General features: G+C 44.0%; 1 protein-coding gene across 2 annotated transcripts; it reads left to right on the top strand.

Moving 5' to 3' along the window:
- Positions 1 to 2,314: 2,314 nt before the first annotated feature.
- On the top strand, positions 2,315 to 26,923 carry LOC147033352 (uncharacterized). 2 transcript variants are annotated; one of them, XM_085871606.1, is made up of 5 exons: positions 2,315 to 2,559; positions 13,371 to 13,518; positions 13,607 to 13,732; positions 15,306 to 15,404; positions 21,759 to 26,923. In XM_085871606.1, exons 3-5 carry the CDS (start codon positions 13,651 to 13,653, stop codon positions 22,460 to 22,462), a joined length of 885 nt encoding a protein of 294 aa, XP_085727732.1. In that variant the 5' UTR covers positions 2,315 to 2,559; positions 13,371 to 13,518; positions 13,607 to 13,650; the 3' UTR covers positions 22,463 to 26,923. The 2 variants fall into 2 exon arrangements, with proteins under 2 accessions (XP_085727732.1, XP_085727730.1); XM_085871604.1 differs by having other exon boundaries at positions 2,318 to 2,559; positions 13,371 to 13,732.
- Positions 26,924 to 27,069: the final 146 nt, after the last annotated feature.

The raw sequence follows: 27,069 nt of genomic DNA on the forward strand, positions 1-27,069 counted from the left end.
AAGCAACCAGCAGGTGTGGCACGTACTTGCATGGTCACCATTCGGCAACCGTTTGATGCTAGCCTGTTGAGAAAAGCCTCAAGTCTTCCATCTCTGGACTTAGGCCAGGGGTGCAGGTGGTAGACGTCGTGTGTGCAGCAAGCTTTGCATGAATCTGGTGCGATTTGTTGCTGTGCACACGAGTACGTACATATGGTATGGAAAGAGAGGGTTGACATTTCTATTCGACACGAAGTTAGTGATATGCAGTTTTAACATACACTCAGCACATTGCCAAGTATAAATTGTGGTAATATTTAATGGTCCAGTGAGACATGGTTGATGAAAGTTCACATTGTTTTGATTCCATTGTGTTCGTTAGCTTTCCCAAATATATTACTAATTATTGAGTGTGCGGTTACATCTTTTGTGAAATATTTCCGTTTTTGATGTGTACTCTGCCACGATAACGTTTCATAATTTCTATAACGCTTGAATTTGAACCTGATGGACCTGCTTGGGAAACATAAGTTATTTGTGCGATTTCTTTTCATCGCGAGTGCCGAACGGGATGCACATACCATGTCTGCCATCAGAGATGGAGGCACAGTGTTGGTTGGAGAGCATCAATTAGAGAGGGATGAGATGAGGGCTAAAGCCTGATTCACCCCCATTTTGAAATATACAACCCAGAACTTATCAAGGGGTGACCTTTTAACCCCAACCCAGAACTTATAAAGGGGTAACCTTTTAACCCCAACCCAGGACCTTATAAAGGGGTAACCTTTTAACCCCAACCCAGGACCTTATAAAGGGGTAACCTTTTAACCCCAACCCAGGACCTTATAAAGGGGTAACCTTTCAACCCCAACCCAGGACCTTATAAAGGGGTAACCTTTTAACCCCAACCCAGGACCTTATAAAGGGGTGACCTTTCAACCCCAACCCAGGACCTTATAAAGGGGTGACCTTTCAACCCCAACCCAGGACCTTATAAAGGGGTAACCTTTTAACCCCAACCCAGAACTTATAAAGTGGTAACCTTTTAACCCCAACCCAGAACTTATAAAGGGGTGACCTTTTAACCCCAACCCAGAACTTATAAAGGGGTAACCTTTTAACCCCAACCCAGGACCTTATAAAGGGGTAACCTTTTAACCCCAACCCAGGACCTTATAAAGGGGTAACCTTTTAACCCCAACCCAGGACCTTATAAAGGGGTAACCTTTCAACCCCAACCCAGGACCTTATAAAGGGGTGACCTTTCAACCCCAACCCAGGACCTTATAAAGGGGTGACCTTTCAACCCCAACCCAGGACCTTATAAAGGGGTAACCTTTTAACCCCAACCCAGAACTTATAAAGGGGTGACCTTTTAACCCCAACCCAGAACTTATAAAGGGGTGACCTTTTAAGCCCAACCCAGGACCTTATAAAGTGGTAACCTTTTAACCCCAACCTAGGACCTTATAAAGGGGTAACCTTTTAACCCCAACCCAGGACCTTATAAAGTGGTAACCTTTAAACCCCAACCCAGGACCTTATAAAGTGGTAACCTTTTAAGCCCAATGTAGAACTTATAAAGTGGTAACCTTTTAACCCCAACCCAGAACTTATAAAGGGGTGACCTTTTAACCCCAACCCAGAACTTATAAAGGGGTGACCTTTTAACCCCAACCCAGAACTTATAAAGTGGTAACCTTTTAACCCCAACCCAGAACTTATAAAGGGGTGACCTTTTAACCCCAACCCAGGACCTTATAAAGTGGTAACCTTTTAACCCCAACCTTGGACCTTATAAAGTGGTGACCTTTTAACCCCAACCCAGGACCTTATAAAGTGGTGACCTTTTAACCCCAACCAGGACCTTATAAAGTGGTGACCTTTTAACCCCAACCCAGGACCTTATAAAGGGGTAACCTTTTAACCCCAAGCTCGTACTTTTTTTTTCACCTTTAAATATTATTCAGACCCTTCCTCCTCGTCGTCCTACTCTCCCCCCCCTCGTCCTTCGTGTGCAGCACAAGGCTGCGAGTCGCAGCATCGGCAGCTGGCGTGGCTGTGACGTCCCCTTTTTCCCAGTACCCACGCTGGTCCTCATTTCGCACACCTCGAAAGGGACGACAGGCTGTCAACCCTCAAGACCCTCGGTCCTATGATCTTAAGCCAGCCACCTTAACCGTTCAGCCAACACGAGGCCTTTTCCAGATCCTTGCATTTAATCTTCCAAAACGCCAAATCTGATGCCTTTGCCCTTCCCCGCGTGCACGAGGATCGTTTTTAACGACATTGCCAGAAAGGGGGTGTATACGGTCGAGCTTGGCTGGTCGCACCCTTTTTGTGTACACTTTGTGTTGGAGCGAGGCAACGTTTCATTCCAGATATTAAATCATGAAGGAAAGTAGAATGCCTTGTTGAAGCACTTTCTCATTATGAGGGAAACGACCAACGAGAGGACGATGTTGTGGCGATGAAGAAGAAGAAGAAGAGAAGAAGAAGAAGAAGAACCCCGTAGGGCAGTCCTTCACGCGGGAGAAGGCGACTGAAGAAATTCTTCAAACAGCGATGTGAGTCCCTGAGGTAAGCCATTCGATTTTTTTTTTTTGCGGAGCTCGCAAACGGGATTTGGAGGAATTGCGTCGTCCGTGGGTGACGTAAGCTGCTGTTGTATTTTAATGTTGATGATCTTATTTTGTTTGGCTTTTGTGTTGTGGTTATGGTGACGATTTGAATCTACAAGGATCTATATATGCCACAAGAGTTTAAACATTTATTTTACGCGGCAGGACTCTGTGTAACTGTTGTTACGAAAAAGATTCCTCGGTGCCTGAACAGTTAAATTATACCCATTGCCCACATCTCTTACCTCCCCCTCATTTTGTTCATCGTTAATCGTCTTTGTTCGTCCCTCCCGATGATAATTGGATTTTATTTGCTCGAGACGGCGATCCTGTGCCTGCAAATGCATCGCTTTGTAACCTATATTCCCAATTTATATTCTCTAATCCATCCAAGCTGCAGACCGGCGCTGCCGAAGCCGTCTCGATTCAGGGCAGGGATTTAAATTTCGTCCACAGCACAAAGATGAGATGTGGATACAGGAAAAGGACATTTGGACCATCGTGATCGTGTGTTATCCACATTCCAGCTGGAGGACCTGATTGCAGGTCCTACTACTACTACTACTACTACTAAGAGCAATTTACAGCTCACCTCGAGGAGGACATTTGGACCAGAGCGTTGTTTGGTCCATTGCTTTTTTTGAAAGGTATCCTGCGATGTGAATGCAACGAGGACAGCCGGCTTTACATCATCAGAAGGATGGCGTTCTCCGAGATGTCGCGCCCTGATATTCCAGAAGATTGACCCCGGACGGCGGCTCGTCGGCAAGCGAGGCCAATGGACTGATCGGATTGCACAACCTTCACATAGTCGAGTGGCGTTGGCGTTTGATCTTCGTCTGTTTGGAGAAATCCTCGATACTAGACCCACTCACTTGACACTGGTTCAAAGATGTGTGCACGTGGTCATTGCTCCATTGGCCATCTTGTCACCGTAGCTATCTATATCCTCCTGATATTTGTAATCCCAATGGCCTACTCGCAGGAATGGTTCTGTGGGGGTCTTTAACATTCAAACGTATGATTAGACTTGAGTAGGACACGATTCTGTGATGTGGTGAACTGTCAGACAGAATGATGAAATTGTTGTCATGGCAGTGGGCAGATTCATCTTCTTGAATGGTGGCAAGTGAGCAAGGCATGAGTGGTGGTGGTCGTATGGCAGCTTCGCTGCCGGGGTAGCTATCATTTCTTGAAGCGTGACTGTGTCGCTGATGCAGTGCCCCTCTCCCGGTACACACACTGGAACTGGTACTCATTTCGCCGACCTCGGAAGGATGACAGGCTGAGTCAACCCCCTGGTGTATTAATTCAGCGGCCGACGGGGCTTGAACTCGGGACCCTAGGATCCCAAGCCGCCCCCCTAACCACTGAGCCAACACCAGGCTACAAGGCACGAGTGCATACGCATGTCCATTCTGATGATGTATTCAACCATTTGTGTGGGTGAGATACAAATGCCACCATATGTGCTGAAAAGGTTTCAAACGTTTGTCCAAGGAGTTCTGGCTGCTTGAGTTGTCCTCAACTTCAACTTTAACGGCTACAATTATTCCCACGTTATTGTGGGGTTGGCCAGGGGAAGCTTGGCCCGTCTTTCACGAACCGGTTGGCCATGCCTGAGGTTCGACGAAGGTTAGAGCAGGAATTTGTTCATGGTGCCGGCGATGGCTCGTCGACTCTTCACAAAGGACACCATGGGATCTATAACATCCACCGATTTAATGCTCGCATCGAGGACACTCGTTGAAAGTCCATCCGAGGGATGGCGCACACACTGATGAATCGCCCTGCCTGTGAAACACCAGGAAGGGCAACTTGTCGCTGGGTCAGGATTCAAACCCAGGTTCGACAGCTTTGAGGTGAGTGTGCGTGTGTACCTCTATATGGAGGTGACACCGCCCTTCAAACCACGGAGAGCGTAATCACGACTTTGTGGATTTGGTATTTGAAGCACAGTGAACTGCTTCGTTAGCATTTCGTAGTACTTTGTGTGCTACTTGATGTGAAAAGTGTGCTTGTTCAGCAGCTGTTTTTTTCTGATGCTCTTGGTGTAATTTTGGATGCAAAAGCTTTTACCTGCAACATGTCGTAGGTGTACAAGAGCTCAGTATTGCTGCTGTTGTTGTCGTCGTCCGGATGTCAAACACCATTTTTCAAGATGACCTTGCATTAGGGTCCGCACAATGTTTTTCTGCATTTTTGTGATCACCAGACCATCTGAATGAATATTCCGATTGATGCCACTATGGCTCCCTTAAGCATTTTTGTGGAAATTCATTAATATCCATTAGTGGTGGCCATTGTCGAAATTACTATTTTTCTTAATATCTCCAGAAGTAAGCATCCAAATAGCCTGGTTGAGGTGTCTACACCCATGTTTTTAGGGTCACTGGTCATGATAAACCCATTTAAAATGTAATAACATTTCAATTTAGCTCATTAATATGCAAATTAGCAGTCGTCATTATCAAAATAACAATTTTTCTTATCTCCAGAAGTAAGCATCCAAACAGCCTGGTTGATGTGTCTACACCCATGTTTTTAGGGTCACTGGTTATGATAAGCCCACTTAAAATTTGATAACATTTAAATTTAGCTCGTTAATATGCAAATTAGCAGTCATCATTATTGAAAATGTAGATAAATAGACATATAGATAGAAAAAAAAAAACCACTTCAGTCTTTGTGAATATAGATCACTTTATTATTCATACAGATTCAACAATATGCAATGAAAGCAGCTAACAACATGAACAAAAGAAGACATTCCTGTGTAAATCAAATGTTCATGTATATAACAGGTTTGTAAACCTTATGAAGGCGACTTCAGTGCTTGGTGTCTCATTCAGTGTCAGAGTCATCATCAGGGGCAAATGCAGCAGCTGTCTTGGTGCGCTCATTCCTGCAGCCAGTATCTCCATGGCACGTACAGAAAACTGTGCGTGGTAACTTGGCTGCTGTGCAGCGGCATTGAGCTGTGTAGCATTGTTTGTCGGAGGAACATCCACATCATATTAGCTCCAAGATCTCTGGTGATGCAAGAGCGACGTTAGGCGGCAGCATAATTGGAAGTAATGATCTTGATGCCTCATCACGTTTCCATCCGTACTGAGTGGGATCCAGAGGTGATGGCTGCAGCTCAGCAGCTGACTTCCATATTGCTGTCTGGATCTGAGCGCGTCGCACGTTTTGTTCAAAAGACTCTGTAGTTGGTGGCAGAGCGTTTAGGTCTGGTGCTTTGATGGCATTTGGTTTTGCCATCTTCATAGACCACACCTCTTTGCAAACATCAGACATGTTGCTTCTCTCCTTGCTACCATAGCAAACAGCCATGAACACAGTGGCTTCGGTGCTGACATCGTCAATAGATGCATCCACATTCCCAAGTTTTTGAAGTGAATGGCCTGCTGCGAGTGTCTTCTTGCCAGTCAGTTTACCTCTACCATACATCTGGGCAACGGCGTCGCAACCTGTCAGTACGTGTAAAGTTTGTAGGTCTTGCACCATCCCGGCATGCTTTCTGGCAGTGGCCCCAATGTCGATCAACGATCGGCCAGGACATGTTGCTTCCATTGTTACGCAGCATTGCAGATGAAGTTCTGCGGAGTGATACACAAGCAAGATGAACATATCAGTATCATCACAGATGACTGTGATACATTTTGCACCATCTTCGGTAACTTTAGCGACTTGCTCAATCATAATGACATCTGCCTCCTCATGCGTCGTCTTCAAATCAGTGCGACACCTTTGGGCTCCGTGGTGTATTTCCACTGGGGTAGACTCCTGCCCCATAATGACGAGCCTGTGTTGGCTCTGCTTTCTCTGTTGACTAACGTCAATCAAATTCTGGCAAATCAGTTCTATCAGCTGAACTTTGTTCTCAGTTACTGACATAACCACCAGCTGTGGAGGCAGTGGAGTCTGGCGGTTCAACCTGTGGCACCTGCTAGCTTGCTGCCCAGCTCTTGCTAATCTTGTTCCACTCTTGATGCTGAAATCATGATGTCTGTCAAATGCCAGATATACATCTGATTTGTCCACCTTTGCCATGATGTAGCTCGTGAAGTTGTCAACAAAGTCTTGCACAATTCCCCTGTAAGGCCAATGGATAACCCAGAGGATTGCACAACCACCTAATATGGTGACTTCAGGTTGTGGACCCAGTCTTGTTGAGATTTCTTCTTCAATGTCGACTTGGTCCTTGCTATTCTCATCTCCCTCTTTTCATCGAACATTGATGTTGGCACAGGTGCAAGCTGCTCGTACTCTAAGACGTCACATAGTTTGATGTGTCGACTTTGTTGGAGTCCCATGACCCTGGTGATTTAGTCGATGAGATTTAGATCACAAACCTCAGTAGATCCCACACGCATGACTTTCCGTGTCACTGCCATAGGTATGACTTGTTTAGATAAGGGAGCGTTGAATCCTGCTGGCCAGCTTTCTTCATATGAATGCATCTGTGCTCGGCCAATGTCAACTGCCCTTGGCGCGTTCACCTTCTCCGGTCCAATTCTGCCAGTAACAATGTTGACAACTCTGTCTGCATGTTCGTTTGGGTCAAGTGGGTCGATACAGGACTGGAGTTTTCTCCTTATCTTATCTCGGTCCTCTGCATCAGATCGTATGCGTGATGGCTTCTCTTCCTTGTGAATGGTCACCTCTGAGTCATTCCATCTGAAATCACCAAATTTAAGAAAATGTTCCCAGCTTGAAAAAATTTCAAGCTTCTGGGATGGGTCAATAAAAATATATGGGGTCTCAAAGTTGGGTCTTCATACAAAACCAACATTTTTTTTTTCTGGATTTCAACTGATCAGGTCATAAAAATTAATAGAGGTATACTCAGTTTTATGTTTGTTTCTTACAGAGCAGTTATAGAAGAATAATTTCTGAAAATTTCAAGGCTCTAGCATTAATATTTAAAAAGTTGTGGGAGTTTAAAAGTAGCTGTTCATTTTGTGATGCTCACAACAACCATAAAAATAGGGCCACAACCACATTTTCAACCCTCAATATCTCGGAGTTGACCGCATCTATGGACCTAAAATTTTACGCAGCTTCATTTTGATACCTGGGAACTATTTTATGAAAGTTTAAAGTAAATCTGAGGGGGTCAACTGGGAGGCCTCCGGTGATATGAGATGGAATGACTCCTCTGTGACTATGTGCCCCTCAGACATATCTGTGAGATCGTGGACTATCTGACTAAACGTGTGCATACTATAGGTCCACTTCTTCAGTGTGTAATGCCAACGATTCCATGTAGCGCATGAACGTGAACTCGAAGTACACATCCTACCATATGCCGTTCCATAGGCCCTTCTTGTGCCGCATCACGTGATCTCCTTTTAAGAACATTTCCAGAATGGCTCCATGAAGCCTTTCCATCAATCGAAGGTAGTGGAGCCCACATCTAGCATAGTTGTGATGTCCAGCCGCGAAGAAGTAGGGGAGCATCTCATTCATAGCCCAAAGATGCAATGGCCAATCTCCTTCACGCTCAGCATGAACAAACGCCATCATGATGAATACAGGTTTCACAAGGTTATGTACCCATAGTTGTGTGGTCATGCTCTTTGTTGCTTTGGTTTCAAGAGTGTCCATTAAGTCTTCATGACTTTCTGCCTGAGCCACGCTGGAACGAAGGACCTCCCCAGTCACCAATTGCAGGGCCCTGAAGTTTTGGGGAAACTTTTTTCCACCAAGCATATGAGCAACACCTCCAAAGGCAGATTTCATCACGTCTTCCAGCCCACTTTCAGCCATCAAGTTCCCCACACAACCGATGAAACTCATAAGGGTGTGCATGCCACCCAGCCTTGGTATGAACTGGGTAAATCGCTCAGGATAAACCCATTTAACATTAACGGCCACTCGATACAGCTGTTGGTCGCTTGTGAAGATGGTTACGGTTTGTCCACACTCTGCGGTCAAGCGTTTTCCCTCCATTGCTGTAAACATCGTGTCCGGATTAGCTGGATCCATATCTACGAGTGGTGTATAAATGGCCCTCGTTGCAGGTTGGATGGATCGTCCTTGCTCTCTGCAGAGCTTCGTATTAAAGCCACCAAACTCTGGTGTGTTCTGATCAGAAGTGATTTGCTTCAGAAAAGAGAAATCCATATCTTGAACTCTCCTAAGTTGTATAGCTTGATGAGCCAATACGTGGAGAGGTAACACCACACGTGTGGCTTCTTCAACTGGCATCGCTGGTTTCTCAGGTCCCTTGTACCTTTGAACCGAAATGTCTTCTGTCACAGGTGTCTTCATTTCATCACGGGTCAATCGTCTGATGATGGCTTCATCTTCAGATGTGGAAGATATCTCCTGATCTTTTATGGTAAGTAGTACTGCAAGAGGATGTGTTGAAACGAGTCCATTCTTGGATGAGATATTTGTGTCGAAGTTGTCAGCAACAACCTGAACGAGGCCACATTCAGCATTGGCGGTTCCCCTAATCCTGGAGAGAACAGTTGCAGCCTTTGCTGCTGATCCCTTGAAATGCTGAAACTCATCATAGGAACAGGTCACACGATAGTTGTACAACTGCTCGATGAGGCTTTTACGACTGACTAGAACTCCCAGTGCTAATTGGAGTGTAGTTGGTCGATTGGTGATCATATTCGTTATGATGTTTCCTATCAGAGCTCCTGGAAGTGTGCAGTCCAGTTTAGCTGGTATTTTGGAGAGTAGCAATTGAAGGCTTGAACTCACTGCTTCATTAGCAATATCTATATTGATTCTCGTCTGATAGGAACTGGGGTCGGACGACAACTGCTTAGATTCCTGTGCAACCTTCTTGGTAATTCATTATTTGGAAACATCAATGGCGTCATCTTCATCTGATGCTACTAAGTTGATCGCAGTGGACACTCTGTTGCGAAACAAGATTAAACGAGTGACACCTTCACCAGACAGAACCAGAAGCTCAGAGCCAAGTATATCCAACAATTTGGATAACAGGGTTTGTTGAGAGTATAGCTTTCCTCCATGATCCTTGTACATATTTTAGACTTCTACTGAATTCCAGATGCGCAACATGTCGTTTTTCATCGATAGGATGGTAGAACTGAGAGCTGGCTCAATGTCCTGAGTTTCTCTGCCACTGTGTGCTGCTGCTGCTGCAACAGAACGGGGTGCCATGAAGGACTTTCTGCAGTCATCGTGATATCTCACATCAGCAGCATGAAGATCGCTGATTGCGCCCATTAATCGTATCTTGACCTGGCGATCTTCTTCATCCTGGCGGGAATCGATAACATCGAGAATAGTTTGTTTGAAAGTTGTCCGATCAACACGATCTGCAGTCCTACAAAGGAGAACTCGCCGCCAACGATTAGGATTCTTCTTATCAAAGTCCATGATGCACTTTTCTCCGCAAAAAATGCAATTTTCTTTGAAGTCAAATACTGTCGTTTTTGAACGGTGGCTTCTTTTGCTTGTTGAAGCATCTTCCAAACAGACATTACTCATTCGTTTCAAGTGTCTTTCTATGCGAGAGCGTGATGTGTACGTTGACACACAGTCTCTATGGCATTTGAGCTCGATAGATTCGTCTGCCTGTAATCTCTGTTCAAGCTCTTCATGTATACCATCTTGTCTTGCTTTGCTTGACCGGATGATACTTCGCACTCTGTTTGGACCAACTGTTGCCAGAGGTTTTACAGCTTGAGTTTCATCGCAGGGACTGAAGAAACAGTCTCCCACGGTGATGGAGCCTCAACCTGTAACAATAGAGGTAATTATAAACATCAGTAAACATTTAATTTCTTTGTTCGTATTTTAAAAAATTCTCAGGAAACAGGTTCCACCCTGTGTACTTTTAAAAATCAATAAAATACACAGTTGCTTTCAGACAGATCATGTTAAATAATTAATAAATAAATAAAAACTTGCTTGCAAATAATGTCGATCATTCCACTGTATCAGAAGACATTACTCTTACTTAAAACTCAGTTCTCCATGTTTCTTTCATTACATGACAAGCCTCAACTTACTTGATCAGAAACAGTTCATGCTGTTGATCTTCTGAGGTCAGCCACTTCTGCACAACTGTACTGGGGATAAACGGCTGTGTGCAAGTTATTTTCAAGCAGTTTTGTTGTTGTTGTATAACTGGACTGCAAAAACGCCGATCGGCATTGACAAATTCAGGGGGTAGGGTTATGCTAATTTGCGTATTAATGAGCTAAATTTCAATGTTATCAAAGTGTAAGTGGGTTTATCATGACGAGTGACCCTAAAAACATGGGTTTGGACACCTCAACCAGGCTATTTGGATGCTTACTTTTGGAGATGTTATGGATTTGGAAGTTTACTGCACTCAACATACAGGTCCTATAGATCAGTTATATCAGTAAGTACGTGTTTCCAGTTAGGGTCCCGACCCTGGTCTAATGGGTAATTAAATGTTCCTGCGCTGTGGAGTTATTTTAATAGTCAGGTTTTCTTTTCTTTTATTTTTACACCACCATCAATGCCAGCATCATCTTCCCCTCGCTCTGCTCGACGCCATTGTCTACGTGTGTTCGATCACGCACGAGGGTGGAGATTTCCTTCACCTCAGATCGAGACTCCACCCAGAAGGGCAGAGGCGTGCTCCTTGTCCAACCAGGAACCTCATCAACTCAGATCGAGACTCCGCCCAGAAGGGCAGGGACGTGCTCCTTGTCCAACCAGGAAGCTCAGCACCTCAGGCTGGCTCAGCCTTAGCCAGATAGTGTTCGGCCCCGGCCAATCAGATCCCGCGACAGGAGGAAAGGGCTCCGCGTGACGTCACCACGCCCCCAGGCTAATCAAGGAGCTTGCCGCCCGTTTTGGCCAGTGAGAGAGATGAAGAGCGATTTGCACACCTAAACCAGCCAGTGAGAGAGGGAGGGTCGCAAGGATGCCCCCCCCTTTGAATAGGTGGGTGTAATTATGGGTGTGGTCTGCACGCGTGGGGGGGGGGGTTCTGGCAAGAAGTGAGCATCTACGCGCAAGGTGGTTTGAGTGCGAAAGCGTCTGCGCACGGAGTGGTCGGTGCAACGGAGGGTCTTCTCCTGCCAGCCTTCGCCCTGCCGACTTTCGTTCGTCTGGAGCCCGGTCGTGAGGGCGTCTGGATTGTCTGGATCATGCTGGGGGTCCAGTTCTGCCCCGAGGACCTGGTACTTGAAGACCGCACGAGGCAGAAAGGTCAAACAGACTCTCACCTCCAGCTCGACTGTCCTCCGGGCTGGAGGTCCAAATAAAGACCATTTTGGTCCGATTCTTTGGGTGTGTGCGTATGTGTGTTTGTGGCACCAGTCTGCTAAGTAGTGAATTGTTAAGTGCCTTGCTGTATATACGTGCATTTCTTTTAATCGGTTTAACTCTGCTCTTGCGTGCTTCCCTCCTTTCCCAATTGTTATTGAAAATAAACATCCCCATTTGTGAAATGTATCCGCTCATTCGTGTCCTTTCTTCCATTGGCTTAGTGTGCTGCGTGTTGGAAAATTAGCCAGGCTGTTGCCGTTGTAACGGGACATTTGAACCAACGGATCTCGGCGATAAACCGCTCGGGTCGCACGCGGTTCGAGTACGCTAAGTGGCTCATTCCGTACGGGTGTGGAGACTCGGTAAATCGCCACGTGGAAATCTAGGTATTTTGAAAATTGGCGAATAACCCTGTACCATGTGGCAGAAATATTGACGCTTCACGGTCCGACAAGGAACCCGTACTTTTTCGGAGTTTTCCGAAAAGGTACGATCTAAATTCCGGGCGATCGGTCGAGCCGACTCTACTGCTCCATCTAGCGGTCGTGCTCGCAGCCGACGCGTGGCCCCGCAACAATATTAAGAAAAATAGTAATTTTGACAATGGCCACCGCTAATTTGCATATTAATGGGTTTCTACAAAAATGCTCAAGGATGCCAGAGTGGCATCAATCGGGATATTCATTCAGATGGTCTGGTGATCACAAAAATGCAGAAAAACATTGTGCAGACCCGAATGCACGCTTTTCTGGCCAACACTCAGACTATTGAGGTTCTTGTTGGGGGTCAATTTTTGAAATGTGCACCCATTGATTGGACAGCTGCCGGACCACACCCACATCTGTCGTTTGACTCCACCCACCATGGCACCCAGAAGAAATCTCGGTTTTCTGGTGGGCCAAACACATGAGGCTTCTTGGCTTTGCAGATTATACACTGTCCGGGATTGTTGCGTCAGATTTGCATTGGCTTTGTTTGGGTTGAATGTTAATCATGATGAGGGACCCTGAAAAATCTCATCATATGTCGAATAAAATTTTTTAGAAAGGTTTAATGAAGCTCGTACGCACCTTCCAAAAAAATAGCGTTACATAATTTTTCAACAGCTCCATATTCGGGTTAAATAATCGTGACCGTATGACAAATCGGCTCGTTCTGATATAACTATGGCGAAGGCTGACACGGATGAGAGGTGTCGGCGCATTGAATGTGTGCTTCCCAATCGCCCTTTTAAAAGAATGCTTTAAATGCGTGTTTCCCATTCGGCCTGTTAAACGATTTTGTCGCAGGTTTTGACCACAGTGCGGTCATTCTTATTTTGAAATGATCATATTACTGTGGGTTTTGTAACACATTGCCAATATTAGCTATGCTCCATCTTCTGAGTCATGAAGCAACAGAAAAACAAACAAACCAAAAAAACCCCAATTTCAATGATTGAGGCTCGACTGTATTATTTTAGATGGTTTAATTTATGTTGTTTTGATCTTCCTGGTGTTAAAGTTCCTCTTTGTGTCTTCTTGGCAGAACTGAAATTTTTTTTCTCAGAACTCCTGAACAGGATCAGATGTGTATCGGCTTGCTCAGAAGTCCTGGGTTTCGACTGCAGGGCTGGTATCGTGATCCTCAACGGTAGTTACTGTGTGCATCGTGCATCGACCCTGCTTTTGGAAGGGTAATACACAGTTTAACTGCTTAAAAGTTCACTTTCACCATGTATGCTGACCTCTGCAATTTTGAGAATTCTTGCTGTACACACCAAGGATCAAACCAACCGATAGGAAATGAATTTGAAAATGATGATGAGATGGAAAGATCTTCTGGAGTCCAGATCAAAACAGAAGGCGCGACTTCCCATGGTCTTGAAGACGAGGAAAGGGACGAGGATGGTAAGTTATGGGACCTGTGTTCAATGCAATTATTTTTCTTGTGTAACATTTTTATAGCATCGAGTTATTCAAATATACTGGGCTGACAGGATGGCCTAGAGTTACGCACATTTGCCTGTAAGCTGCCTAGTCTGGGTTTGAATCCCGACCCAGATATAAACTGTCCTCCGGTGTTTCACAGGGAGTGTGATTCATCAATGTGTGTGCCATCCTTAGGATGGATGTTAAACTGGAAGTACCGCCTGTTGCCCTTACCTGGTGGATGTTAAAGATCCCACAGTGTCCTTCGCGAAGGGCAAGCAAGCTATTGCTAGCATTTGGCCAAACTACAAATTCCGGCCCAAATCAGCAGTGGGACAGCCATGCCCTCAGCCTAAGTACCAGAACCTGGCAAAGTCAAAAATAATCGATGGGCCACTTGCTGCTTGAGATGAAAAAGTGCCTCAGTATTATTTGAAGCTCCATCAACACCAAGGTGCATCAAAATCCAAAGCCGACAAGATCTGGCTTTCCAAGGTGACTCATTGATGGAGAAATTTCCCGACCGTCGTGGTGCACAACGCTTGGGTTAGCTGATGGAAGCTGGACGGGCCAGGGCAGGAGGGAATATTGGTGAACGGATGGTTGTAGGACGAGTTTTTCTTCGGGATGCAGGGTGAGTGAGAGTGTAGCGCAGATAAACTATTGCAGCACTGTGCATAATCTAGCTCCCTATCCCAACAACACATCGCATGTGGCCAGTCTGCTGCCTCGTGAGGCAAGAGATGTGAGAGGAGCCTCAAGTTCGAGCACATGTGTCTCATTTGGGAGATGTGGAGTTTAAAGTGGGAATATGTACCCAGGGCCTTGAATGAGCCACTGATGCTCACTGCTCCAGGATTGTAGCCATGATTTTCCCGTGAGAGTAGACTCGATTGTTGGTGTTGCGGACGCAGACATTGATACGCATTTAAAAGTCAGACCGCAAGTGTATTTGATGAGGACAGACCATTTGGGTTCTGGCATTGGTGAATGTCGGAACAATGGAGCAATATCCTCCAGAGCCCATGTCAATGGACCAACCACGAGAAGCAAAGCGAAGAAGGTTTTTTTTGAGATCAGGTGAAGCTGTTGCAGCAGTGGAGCCTGGTAGTGGTGAAATTGTGAGAAGTTTGGTGATGTTTAGCTTCCAAGATCTGATACGAGATTTACTCCTTCCCTCCCCACCCCAAAAGATTAAAGCATCTTGCTTCCTGGCATCAAACCAGTGACATCCAAGGCGAATGTGATAACCACTGCACAGAAACTGGCATAACACTCCTTTTGGATTGGACTTCTGTATCTCACTTTACACTTATCTGGAAGCAGTGGAGGTACAGGCCTTTTAACATCACTGGTACCGGTACCACCATAATCTGGCCCCCTATACTATTTCCAGCATATGGTCATCATCATCATCATCAACAAATACTGTGCATGAAAAGGACTTGTATGATGATTGTTTAAATTATTTTTTGCGAAAAACACTCCGTGATGTTCCTGATGTCTGTTACATAACACTGTTTCGATTTACGACAAAAGTTTCATTTTTCAGATCTACTGGACAAGGTGAAAACCGAGCACGACTCGTTTGATCCAATGGATTTACCAGAAGAAAACTTGTGTGAAGATGCACAAGGCTTTCAACATCAAGGTTTGAGACGACGCTCAAACATTTTGCTGTGATTAAAAAAGCCAAATAGGTGGTGAGGGGGTTGGCAGAAATATTCAGTTTTGTGAAACATCAAGATAATGCGAGTGAGAACCGAAATGTACAGACGTTGTTATAACCGAGTCTTCCGTCACTGCTTTGTGGAATGTTATGTAGATAGTCGATAGATGCATTGAACCTCTCAGACCAACTGTGCATACGGTAATAGGATTGCATTTCATTTTTTGAAGCCGATACACGACTTTCGAAATGACTATTGATGCCAAACAGAGCCTTTTGCGTACGTGTTTTCAGTGACTCGGTTCAACTTGCCGGGCACTTTTAAGCTTCCCTTGCTAATGTGAAATGTGTTATTCAAATCGTCTTTTCAACATCATTTACAGCATTTAGATGAAAGAGTGCCAATTTCAAAATGGTTAACCATAACTGTTCCGTCCCTGAATGCAAATCGGACTCGAAGGGGTAAATACGACAAATATCCATGGATGAGACGGAGGTGTTGATTTCCGATAGTTTCCTGTTGATACAAGCTGCAGTGAAAATATAAAGCACACATGCTTCAACTTTTAGAAATCGATGCAAATATTATTTAGTGCAATTTTTCTTGTGGCCCCAGAAACAAACAATATACTTATAACAGGCTTCACAGCCCCCCTCCCCCTCCCAACATGATTAATAGTAAATATCATCATTTTAAACTTACCATGTACATTCACAAGCCGCAAATATGTCTTTCTGATCAGTGTTCATATGTACAGTCCATTCACTGGTAGCGATCCATCAGGGGTTTGTGTAGCACACACTCCACCCGTCCACTCAGGCTATGCACTAGCCCACATGGTCGTGAATTTTCAGTTCGGCGAGCTGACAAAGTTCTCCAAGTCTTTCGTTGTGCAGAGGCACATGGCCCTTTCTCTCGCATACTTTTTCAATATTTTCAAATTCTTTCAGAATCTTCGTGAGCCATTTTAGGTAACAATTGTTTTCTCACGTGCATGATATACGGAAACATTCCCTAATCAACAACGCTGCTAAGGCCTCGGCCACATTTGCCACGGCGGCCGTGGGGTCTCAAAAATCTGCGGCCATTAGCAATTATACGGCGGCCGCAGTATTTCCATGGTCACACAATGTAGCAGTCACATATGTTTTTATTTTTCGGGTAACCGCACGGCGTATTTATAAATTTTGGAGACCGAAAACGTGGGGGTGCCGTACGGTCTTTGATTTGATGTCGCACGGTGACCTCAGAGCGTCGCTGCGGCAGCCATAGAATTTTCAAGGCAGACGCAAGGTGCCCGCAAGGCGACCACAGGGGGACCGCAGGGGGGCCCTAAGGCGAACGTGCGACCAGACGGACGGTAACGAGTGGGTATATATACCAGTTCATTTTTTTTTTACTGAAATAAAAATATAACAGTGTGTATATATATATATATATATATATATATATATATATATATATATATATATACATATATATATATATATATATATATATATATATATATATATATATATATATATATATACACAACTGAATATACTATAACTATAATATACCGTGGTGCCCCCAGAATCCGAACGCCCCATTGTTTGAACAAATTGGAATCCGAACAATTTTTTTGAGAAAATTTTGCCCTAAAAACCTAATACATTTTAAAAAACCGAACACAACATAGCGTTCATGTTTGTTCACGTGTCTCCCCCACCTGTTCGAGCTGCATCTTCGCGCTTTGTTCATTCAGTTCGTCGGTGGAAGTACTCGTGAAAGCATCTCTCGTGTGTCGATCGATACTTTAGGCCTCAGTCACATTTACTCTACGGAAAGGATAAGGCGGCCGTACGCCCTCTGAATTGACAGAAACGTGCGGCGGCCGCAGAGAAACTGAGGTGGCTTCAGGGTGGCCCTACGCCGTATGGCTATATTTTACAAGCCGTAAGGTCGCCGTGGAATTGTAACGCGGAGTTATAACTTTTTACATTTCTACGTTCGCCGTAGAAATTCGACAAGCCGAAACAAAAGAACTGGTAAAAAAAAAAAAAAAAAATTAAAAGAAAATTAACCCATTCGTTACCGTCCGTCTGGCCGCACGTTCGGCTTAGGGTCGCCTTGCGGGCACCTTGCGTCTGCCTTGAAAATTCTATGGCCGCTGCAGGAACACCCTAAGGTCACCGTGCGACATCAAACCAAAGACCGTACGGCACCCCCACGTTTTCGGTCTCCACAATTTATAAATACGCCGTGCAGCTCCCCGAAAAATAAAAACATGTGTGACTGCTACATTGTGTGACCGTGGAAATACTGCGGCCACTTTATAATTGCTAGTGCCCGTACATTTTGTAGACCCTCCGGCCGCCGAGCCAAATGCGACTTAGGCCTTACCTCGTGTTTTCACCTTCACTTGTGATGTTTGTGTTTTTTTAATAATCTTGTGTTTTAATTAATAACAAAAAAATCAATCCGATCACGTGGTGTGACGGACTGTCAGGCAAGGATTGAATTTCACAGCAAAACCAGTTGTAATTTGGAATATCCATGTTTACGTCAGCCCGATGCGTTTGATGAAAGTGATTGTGGTTCTGCGGGCATCATGTTTGATGAGTTGCCCTGGGGGGGCAGCGCTCTCGCAGAGTGCGTGAGCGATCGGAACCCAGGACGGAGCTCGAGCCTGAGTGGACCTTTGGATGTGGTGATTGTACCAGTTTACAAACAATACACCGCCACCGAAGGTTATTTACTCATCTTATTTTACCTTAAACATGGGGAATTTCAGTTTAAAGTGTCTTGAAAGTGGGTTTTCTTTGGGTCCACGAACAGATTAAATCACTCCATTATTTCTGATTGGGAAAATATTTTTGGAATCCAAACTTTTTGCAATCCGAACAGCCTCCTGGAACGAATTAAATTGGGATTCTGGGGGCACCACTGTATAGGCAAACACCTATACTCTGATCTCTAGCGGTAGCGCACGGTGGACGCACAGTCCACACAGACTGCCACGGAGGCCATACGTAGGTGCACGGTGGGCGTAGGGGAACCGCGCGTCGACCCTGCGTTGACCGCAGGTAGTCACACAGACCGCAAGGCCACCGTACGGCGACCGTGGAAATAGTGCGGCCGCCGTAATTTTTTGGGGGTTGGGAAAATTCATTTTTCATTGAGAAGAGCGTACGGCAGCCGCACGAATAACGCAAGCCCACCGTACACCCTACGTACGGTCGACGTGGAACACATCTACGTCATAGCTTGGCTTGTCGAATTGCTACGGCGAACGTAGAAATGAAAAAAAGTTATAACTCCACGCTATAATTCCATGGCGCCCCTAGGGCCTGTAAAATATAGCCAAATGGCGTAGGGCCTCCCTGAGGCCACCTCAGTTTCTCTGCGGCCGCCGCACGTTTCTGTGAAATTCAGAGGGCGTACGGCCGCCGTATCCTTGCCGTAGAGCAAATGTGACCTCGGCCTAAGGGGTAATGCGCATGCATGCCAAACATTCTGTGGCGGATCATGTCAATTTTAAATTCCCGTGTTACTATACTCATTAAGCCTGGTGTTGGCTTAACGGTTAAGGTGGCTGTATTTGGATCTTAGGTTCCTGAGTTTGAGCCCCTGTCGGCCGTTGAATTAACACCAAGTGGGGTTGACTCAGCCTGTCACCCTGTCGAGGTCGGCAAAATGAGAACCAGTGTACTGGTAATATAGAACACTGCATCAGCGGCACAGCTGCACCCCCAGAAAATGAGGCAACCACAGGCTGAGCACGATAGCTATTATACTCATTTTCCAATCGAAGTGGTCTTGATGTAAGTGTGCTTGCCAAATGAGCAATGTGTTTCTTCTTCCTAAGCTCTTTGAGAAGAACTTAGGATTTCACCATCTACTACCCCAATCATCTGTGAATATCAATAACAGTGTTTGTTGAGATTTATGAAAGGATAGGTGGAAGCTGTTAAAACTTTCACGCTGTAACAGGAATACGAACTCCAATTCTTATCTCCAGTTGATGCCAACTTCCTGTCCGAAATTGTCGTACCATGTTAACACAACAACTCTACACCAGTGAAATAAGTGGAAGAATATTTCAAAAATTAAAATACAATGAAGACGTAACGAGGAAATAAAATACTAATGACAGAATTACCTGATTTTTTTTTTTTTCATTGCGTGCAAACTTGGAGTTTGCAGTTATCGCGAAACATAACTTGTGGTTCTCATTCAGTCGTATTCACAGAAAAAATAATTGCGAATCATTATTATTTTTTTTTTGAAAGGACCACACCAAGTTGTTGTTTCTTATACAGCCTGTGGCTGCGAGTTGTGTCATTTTTCTAGAAACGCGTCTGTGCCCCTGTTACCAGTGAGTAGGTCCGCAATTTGTCGACCTCGGAAGGATGACAGGCTGAGACAAATCCACGTGGTGCTATTTCAACGGGCTCAAACTCAAGACCCTCAGATCTTAAGCCAGCCACATTAACCATTGAGCCAGCATGAGCCTTACCAAACTAAGTAATTAAGGTTTAAAGAAAAAAAATACAGCTTTCAAAGCTCATGGAAGAGCAGGGATTGACTTCATTGATTGATTGTATACCTTGTCGAGGCTCGTATGAGAGCGAACACACAACGCACAGCAAGGGGAACATGAGACAAGAGGGGTGGGAGTGGGAAGGACAAAACGGTGGGGAACAGAGACATTAGGAGATCTGTGGAAGGGAGAGGGATGGGGCGGGGAACACAGGGTATACAAGACAGATATTACAGGGACTTTCAGGAAGGAAAGCAGGGAATTTGAAGGAGGTGGGTTTGGGGTGGATTTGCGGGAGTAGAGAAGATCGAGGATTTGGATGGGGGAAGATAAGAGGTGGTGGTGAACAGCTGTTTTGAAGGCCTGGAGGGAAGAATGGGATTGAACAGAGTGTAGAAGTTTATTCCAAAGGTGGGGAAAAAGAGGAATGAAGGAGTGAAGGTGAGCAGTGATTCGTGATTTTGGTAGTTTTACCAGAAAGGGGTTGCTGGCGGACCTTGAGCATTGATTCTGTCCCTCTATCGAGTGCAGCCTGTGGCTGCTGGTTGCATCATTGGTTGGGACGCGGCTATAGCCGCTGATGCAGTGTCCCCCTTACCAGTGAACTGGTACTCGTTTTGCCGACCTCGGAAGGATGACAGGCTGAGTCAACCTCCTGGTGTATTAATTCAGCGGCCCAACGGGGCTTGAACTCAGGACCCTAGGATCCCAAGCCGCCACCCTAACCACTAAGCCAACACCAGGCTTATTGATTCTGTGAAGTTGGTTTGATAAACAAGACAGCATGTGAAGTTGCTTTGATAAACTGAACAATGATTTCGATTTCCGAAAGTACAATATTTTTTGTGCTGATGAAATAGACTTGAATATGTGGCAATACAGTCAGGGCATTCATAGTATATGCCTGGTGTTGGCTTAATGGTTAGGGTGGTGGGCTTGGGATCTGAGGATCCTCAGCTGAAATCCCATTTAGCTATTGAATTAATACCAGGTGGGGTTGACTCTGCCTGTCATCCTTCTGAGGTCGGCAAAATGAGTGCCAGCTTGCTGGTATCCTGTGTCGGAGTGGCGACCTGTCCAGGATTGTACCAAATAGTCAAGGAGACTGCTTCAGCAGCACCAACGCTCTGCACAGAGTATGGATTCAATATATATATATATATATATATATATATATATATATATATATATATATATATATATATATATATATATATATATATATATATATATATATATATATATAGTAAATGCATGTATCGGGCCTCTCCGAGGTCCAATACACGACGAGAGGTACACTGGTCCTATTCATAGAAAATAAAACAAAAGCAGGCGAGTAAAGGAAAATGCTCATACCCTCTCGGAATTTGGGAGCTGTACCGTGCCACTTGTGCCACTAAATGTGGGAAGACTTCCTGTATAAAGACTGACATAAATGTTAAAAGCAACACCGTAAAGAGGCATGGCATACGTTCACCTCGAGACCAAAGTTCTTTCCTGGTATCTGCTTTAAAAGCATCCGCCTCAAAGATATTCAAACCGAACAAAAATAACATCGATCATCGAGTTTTGTACATACAAACTTTCAGTACACAAGTCGGTTCAATGCTGTTTAATTTACACGGTACATTGACATCTTCATTGCGCTTTGTGTGGAAACTTCACCGTTATTCGGTGGCTTTTCATCATCATGACATTCTGAACTGTCTATCAAAACAACTGCCTTGTAAAGACATTCCTTTCAAAGTTGAAATAAAAAATTAATTTGTTGTACATGAAGGTATTAAGATTATGTCAATTATCTCCTCAGGAGAACCACCGATTGTTGGAATGTTCTCCTGCACAGTGTGCTGTTTACATTTTACCACCGAAGATGCACTCCAGCTGCACCTGAACAAGGACCACGATGTAGCCGTCGACCCGAAGTACGCGTTTTGCGAATGCTCTCAATGCAGCTATGGTTCTACCATGCCTGACCATTTGAACGAAGAAGCGGACAAGTGCGAGCAAGGTGCGTGCGAGCAGGTCTACGAGCATCATCAACCTGAACCTCGGTCGTCGACTTGTCAACAGTGCATAGAAACGCACACCAATGAGCGTCAATACGAATGTACTACGTGTGGAAGGGTGTTTATTCAGCCATCCCATCTTAAAAAACACATGATGACTCACGGTGAAGACCGCCCTTACAAATGTGACACGTGCCACAAGACCTTCACTCATTCGGTACATTGCCAGCAACACATGAAGATGCACAGCGAGCGCCCGTACAAATGCGCAACGTGTGGGAAAACTTTCATCCTTTCCTCGCACCTCAAAACACACATGAGGATACACAGCGGGGAATGTCTGTACAAGTGTACCACATGTGGAAAAGCCTTTGTTCATTCAGCAGCCTGCCGGGCGCATATGCGGGTTCATAGCAGAGAGTGCCCTTACAAGTGTGATACCTGTGGAAAGGCGTTTATTTATTTGTCAACATATTGGAATCACAAATCCCAACTACATTCATAAACCCAAATATAGATAGGGTCACTGGTGAGCAAAGGGAATAGTCAGATAGAATAGAAAAAGACCATAAGAGGACAACTTGAGATGCCATGGGCGACAGTCTTAAAGGCCTGGAGAGAATAATAAGACTGAACAGACGAAGGACAGCAATTTTACAGGTGAAGCAAGGTAGGGCAGGGGGCACAGGAACAGAGGTAAGCAATAAGATTGTACAGTGGAAATAAACAAAATGGGATGCTGGATGAGTAGGTGGCATAAGGATGGAGATGGGGAGGAACAAAGTTGAAGAGGTAGGAAGGCCAAAACCAGATGCAGAGATTAAAGAGAGTTGCTGCCTCTTTGTACTCAGAAAAGACCAAGCCCTACATGAGCAATACCTATTATCTTAAAAACTTTCCATGATGAGATGGCAAAACTGAAGAACAAAATCCAGGTTGTCTGACCTTTTGCCTCGAGGAAGCATAAAGAGTAGGAAAGAAAATGTGGATTTTTTTTTTTTTTTAGGGAGTTAAGTGAAGTAAATTAAAAGCATTTCTTCAGTCTCTTCAATATTTGACCTTTGCCCACCTGCACTTTGTAAACCCTCCCTCCACTCATTTCATGTTTGAGCTATCACTGTCAATTCAGCCAGCTCCTTTGCCCTTTCCTCCATATGTAGTACTGTACTTCATAATCCCCTCTCTATCCACATTTCCTTTTGCTCTGACGAAAGGCTCACCACATTCAGTCAACTGTGCCTCATTTCAAAGGGCGGTTATCAAACTAGTATTGGCTTTGAGTTGATAAAATTAATTGTCTAACTTGTTCATTTATGCAGACGAACACGAGCCTTCCCGAGGTGACTATTCCACTGCTTTTGTACAAGTCTCAGACTCCCAGCTAGCGTGAACCAGGAGCACTCTACCCTAGTTCTTTCTCTTTAAAATAGGATCGTGCATCCTGAAGCTCAGCTGAATCGGGAGCAACAGTCATTCAACCCTCCCACCCCTGCCCCCACAGACACCCTTAGACCCTGATTTTTTTTTTTCTTTTCTAATGCCGTGAACAAACTTTGGTACATCACAGGTGATGAAGGTTGTGGTTAAGTTTCATCAAAATTGTGGGTAAGCAAATACATCTTTTGGAGAGTCAAACCTAGCCCCCCCTCCACTATAGATCCCTTTAATGAGCACAGATATTGATACAGGTGATGAAGGTTGTGGTCAAGTTTCATCAAAATTACATATGTGGAAACCAGTGGCTGAATGCAACACATCTGAAATAAATAATTTTACATATCTGGAACCATTTTTTGCCGAGGTTCCCCCTCCACACCTGATTCATGGTTTATGCCCAATATTCCTGTCTATTTCAATGTATGTGTCTGAACCTTGTCCTCAGAAGAATGGACACATTTTAGATGTTCTCAAGGTTTCCAGCAGTTGATTCAGTCTTCTGGGCAGATCGGGTAAGATGCTTCCTGGTACCGCATGTAGTTGCCTCATCCCTTACTTCTGTATAATGGGTGAAGACTAAATATTTTAGCAAAGGCCAATATAAATGAAGGGTCATATTGAAGATTAAGTGAATTTTCTTAATTTTTAAGCACATGAAACAGCATTTATGCACATCTTTGAATTATATCTTAATGACGAAGATTTTTTTTACAGCGCGTGCGCTGTATACAATTGCACCGACTTTGAAATGTCCCCGGTTTTCCCCCCCACGTGCTTCAAGTGAGCCAATGACGGCCGTCCGGTAGATGGCAGTGCGTAACCTAGACGGAAATGGTGACAATTGACGGAAATACCCGAGTATTTCAATGGAAATTTGTGAAACTAATGTGTTATATATGTGAAAGCCATTGAATTTATTGATTGACGGAAAAAACCAAGAAACGCTCCCCTCTCATGTACGAACGAACGAAAGACGTCATTTCCACCCACCATGGCATTTCGCGCCGAACACTGAACGCTGAAAGCTAAGTTATTCTCATGCCATCATTCTCTTTCATATTGGCCATAAACAAGTGTTTTGTCATGCATTAGTAGTTGAAATTTACTTACAATTATGGCAGATATTGGTGGCAAAGTGATAAGTGGTTCTTTCAATAACATTAATGTACTCATTTGCTTCACCACATGTGCTGTATGTATTGAAGGATTTCACTTGTTCTGTTGTTCATTTGTGGTGCATTGTAAGTACAATGTAAAAATGTATTTTTTTCTGCAGAATTACCATTATCACAATTCCTCATTTAATCGTTCAACCATTATAATATCATGAACTGTGCGTGAGAAACTGCTGTAGCCTAGATTGAACAACATGCTATACTGTATTCCCTTGTCTTTATTTCTTTTAGAATGTACGATGATTTTATTCTGTTCAGCATTGATCTGATTCATGTTGAACACATCTATGATTTGTGACAAACTATGTAATCTTTGACTTGACCAATACAACAATCTGGTTTTGTCACCTGGAGCTCTGTCAGCAAAATAATGAAGTTTCTAAGATTTATTTCTGTTCAATGACCAGTGAACAAATTGGTGGTTAAATCCTCAAAGGGAAACCAAATCTCATGAGCAGAAACACTTTTGGTATGAAGAGTTTCTTACATACCTTTTTGATTCTCATAACATTACTACTTCTATTATTGTGCCCCAACCCCTCTGCCAAAGTTGATATATATATATATATATATATATATATATATATATATATATATATATATATATATATATATATATATATATATATATATATATATATATATACAGCTCTGTAAAAAATTAAGAGACCACTGCAAAATTATCAGTTTTTCTGGTTTTACTATTTATAGGTATGTGTTTGAGTAAAATGAACATGTTTATTTTATTCTATAAACTACTGACAACATTTCTCCCAAATTCTGCATAAAAATATTGTCATTTAGAGCATTTATTTGCAGAAAATGACAACTGGTCAAAATAACAACGATTCAGTGTTTTCAAACCTCAAATAATACAAACAAAACAAGTTCATATTCATTTTTGAACACAATACTAATGTTTTAACTTAGGAAGAGTTCAGAAATCAATATTTTGTGGAATAACCCTGATTTTCAATCACAGCTTTCATGCGTCTTGGCATGCCCTACACCAGTCTTTCACATTGCTGTTGGGTGACTTTATGCCACTCCTGGCGCAAAAAATCAAGCAGCTCGGCTTTGTTGGATGGCTTGTGACCATCCATCTTCCTCTTGATTACATTCCAGAGGTTTTCAATGGGGTTTTTCCTGCTGGAAAAACCAATCCTCAGAGTTGGGGAACATTGTCAGAGCAGAAGGAAGCAAGTGTTCTTCCAGGACAACCTTGTACGTGGCTTGATTCATGAGTCCTTCACAAAGACAAATCTGCCCGATTCCAGCCTTGCTGAAGCACCCCCAGATCATCACCGATCCCCCACCAAATTTCACAGTGGGTGCGAGACACTGGCTTTTAGGCCTCTCCCGGTTTCCGTCTAACCATTAGACGACCAGGTGTTGGGCATAGCTGAAAATTGGACTCATCAGAGAAGATTACCTTACTCCAATCCTTTACGGTCCAATCCTTATGGTCTTTTGCAAACCTCAGCCTGGCTTTTCTTTGCTTCTCATTGATGAAGAGCTTTTTTCTCCCTTTGCACGACTTCAGCCCTGCCCCTAGGAGCCCGTTTCGAACCGTCCTCGCCGTGCACTTCACCCCAGCTGCCGTTTGTCATCCTTTTTGTCGGTCACTTGATGTCATCCTACGGTTGTTGAGTGACATTCGAATGAGTTGGCGGTCATCCCGGTCAGTGGAAAGTCGTTTTCGCCCTCTGCCAGTCTGTAGCCTTGTTGTCCCCAACGTCTGCTTCTTGACCTTGTTCTTATGAACCGCCGTCTTTGAAATTTTAAGGATGGAAGCAACGTGACGCTCACTGTATCCCTCTGCCAGTAAAGCCAGAATTGAACCCTTCTTTTCCTCACTCAAAACTTTTCTTTTCAACTCTTTTGGCATGGGCAATAGTTATTTTTTTTTGATTCCAATTACTTTTGAGATACTACTAGCACTGTTTTTGCCATCCAGCTGGTCCTATTGCAAGAGGATAGTGATGACCACAGCAGTGGTTTTTATACTTTTCCTTGTTAAATAAGATTTGCTTCAGGTGATCACCTAATCAGTACTTCACTAAGTGGAATGATGTGTGCCTGTGTTGGAATTCAACAGACACTGGAATGGAATGGCTGCCATACATGTAGACATGCTGATTTAAATTTTTTTTGGAGTGGTCTTTTATTTTTTTTTCCAGAGCTGTATAGATACATGGATTTCAAAGTCCAAAAAACCCCACACACTTGGGGAAGACCTTGTGATGCCCTGTGGCTCCTGTTTATGTTTGTTCTGTTTTATTTGGTTATTCGGCCGATAAATGTTTATTTGGCTCTGCAGCAGGGGAGAAAAAATAAATAAATAAATAAACTTGCCTCTGCTCCAATGTCAAATAGTTTGTTGTCACATTCAAGAAATTTCACCTGAGATAGAAGATCAACTTGTTCAATGTCTTCAAGGTAATAGATTCACCATTCAACTCTGAATCCACAGATGTTATTAAGCTTACTTTTTCTTCTT

Source organism: Eptatretus burgeri, chromosome 2 (assembly GCF_056783735.1).
Source record: "Eptatretus burgeri isolate ZD-2024b chromosome 2, Ebu_testis_v1, whole genome shotgun sequence".
Lineage (NCBI taxonomy): Eukaryota > Metazoa > Chordata > Myxini > Myxiniformes > Myxinidae > Eptatretus > Eptatretus burgeri.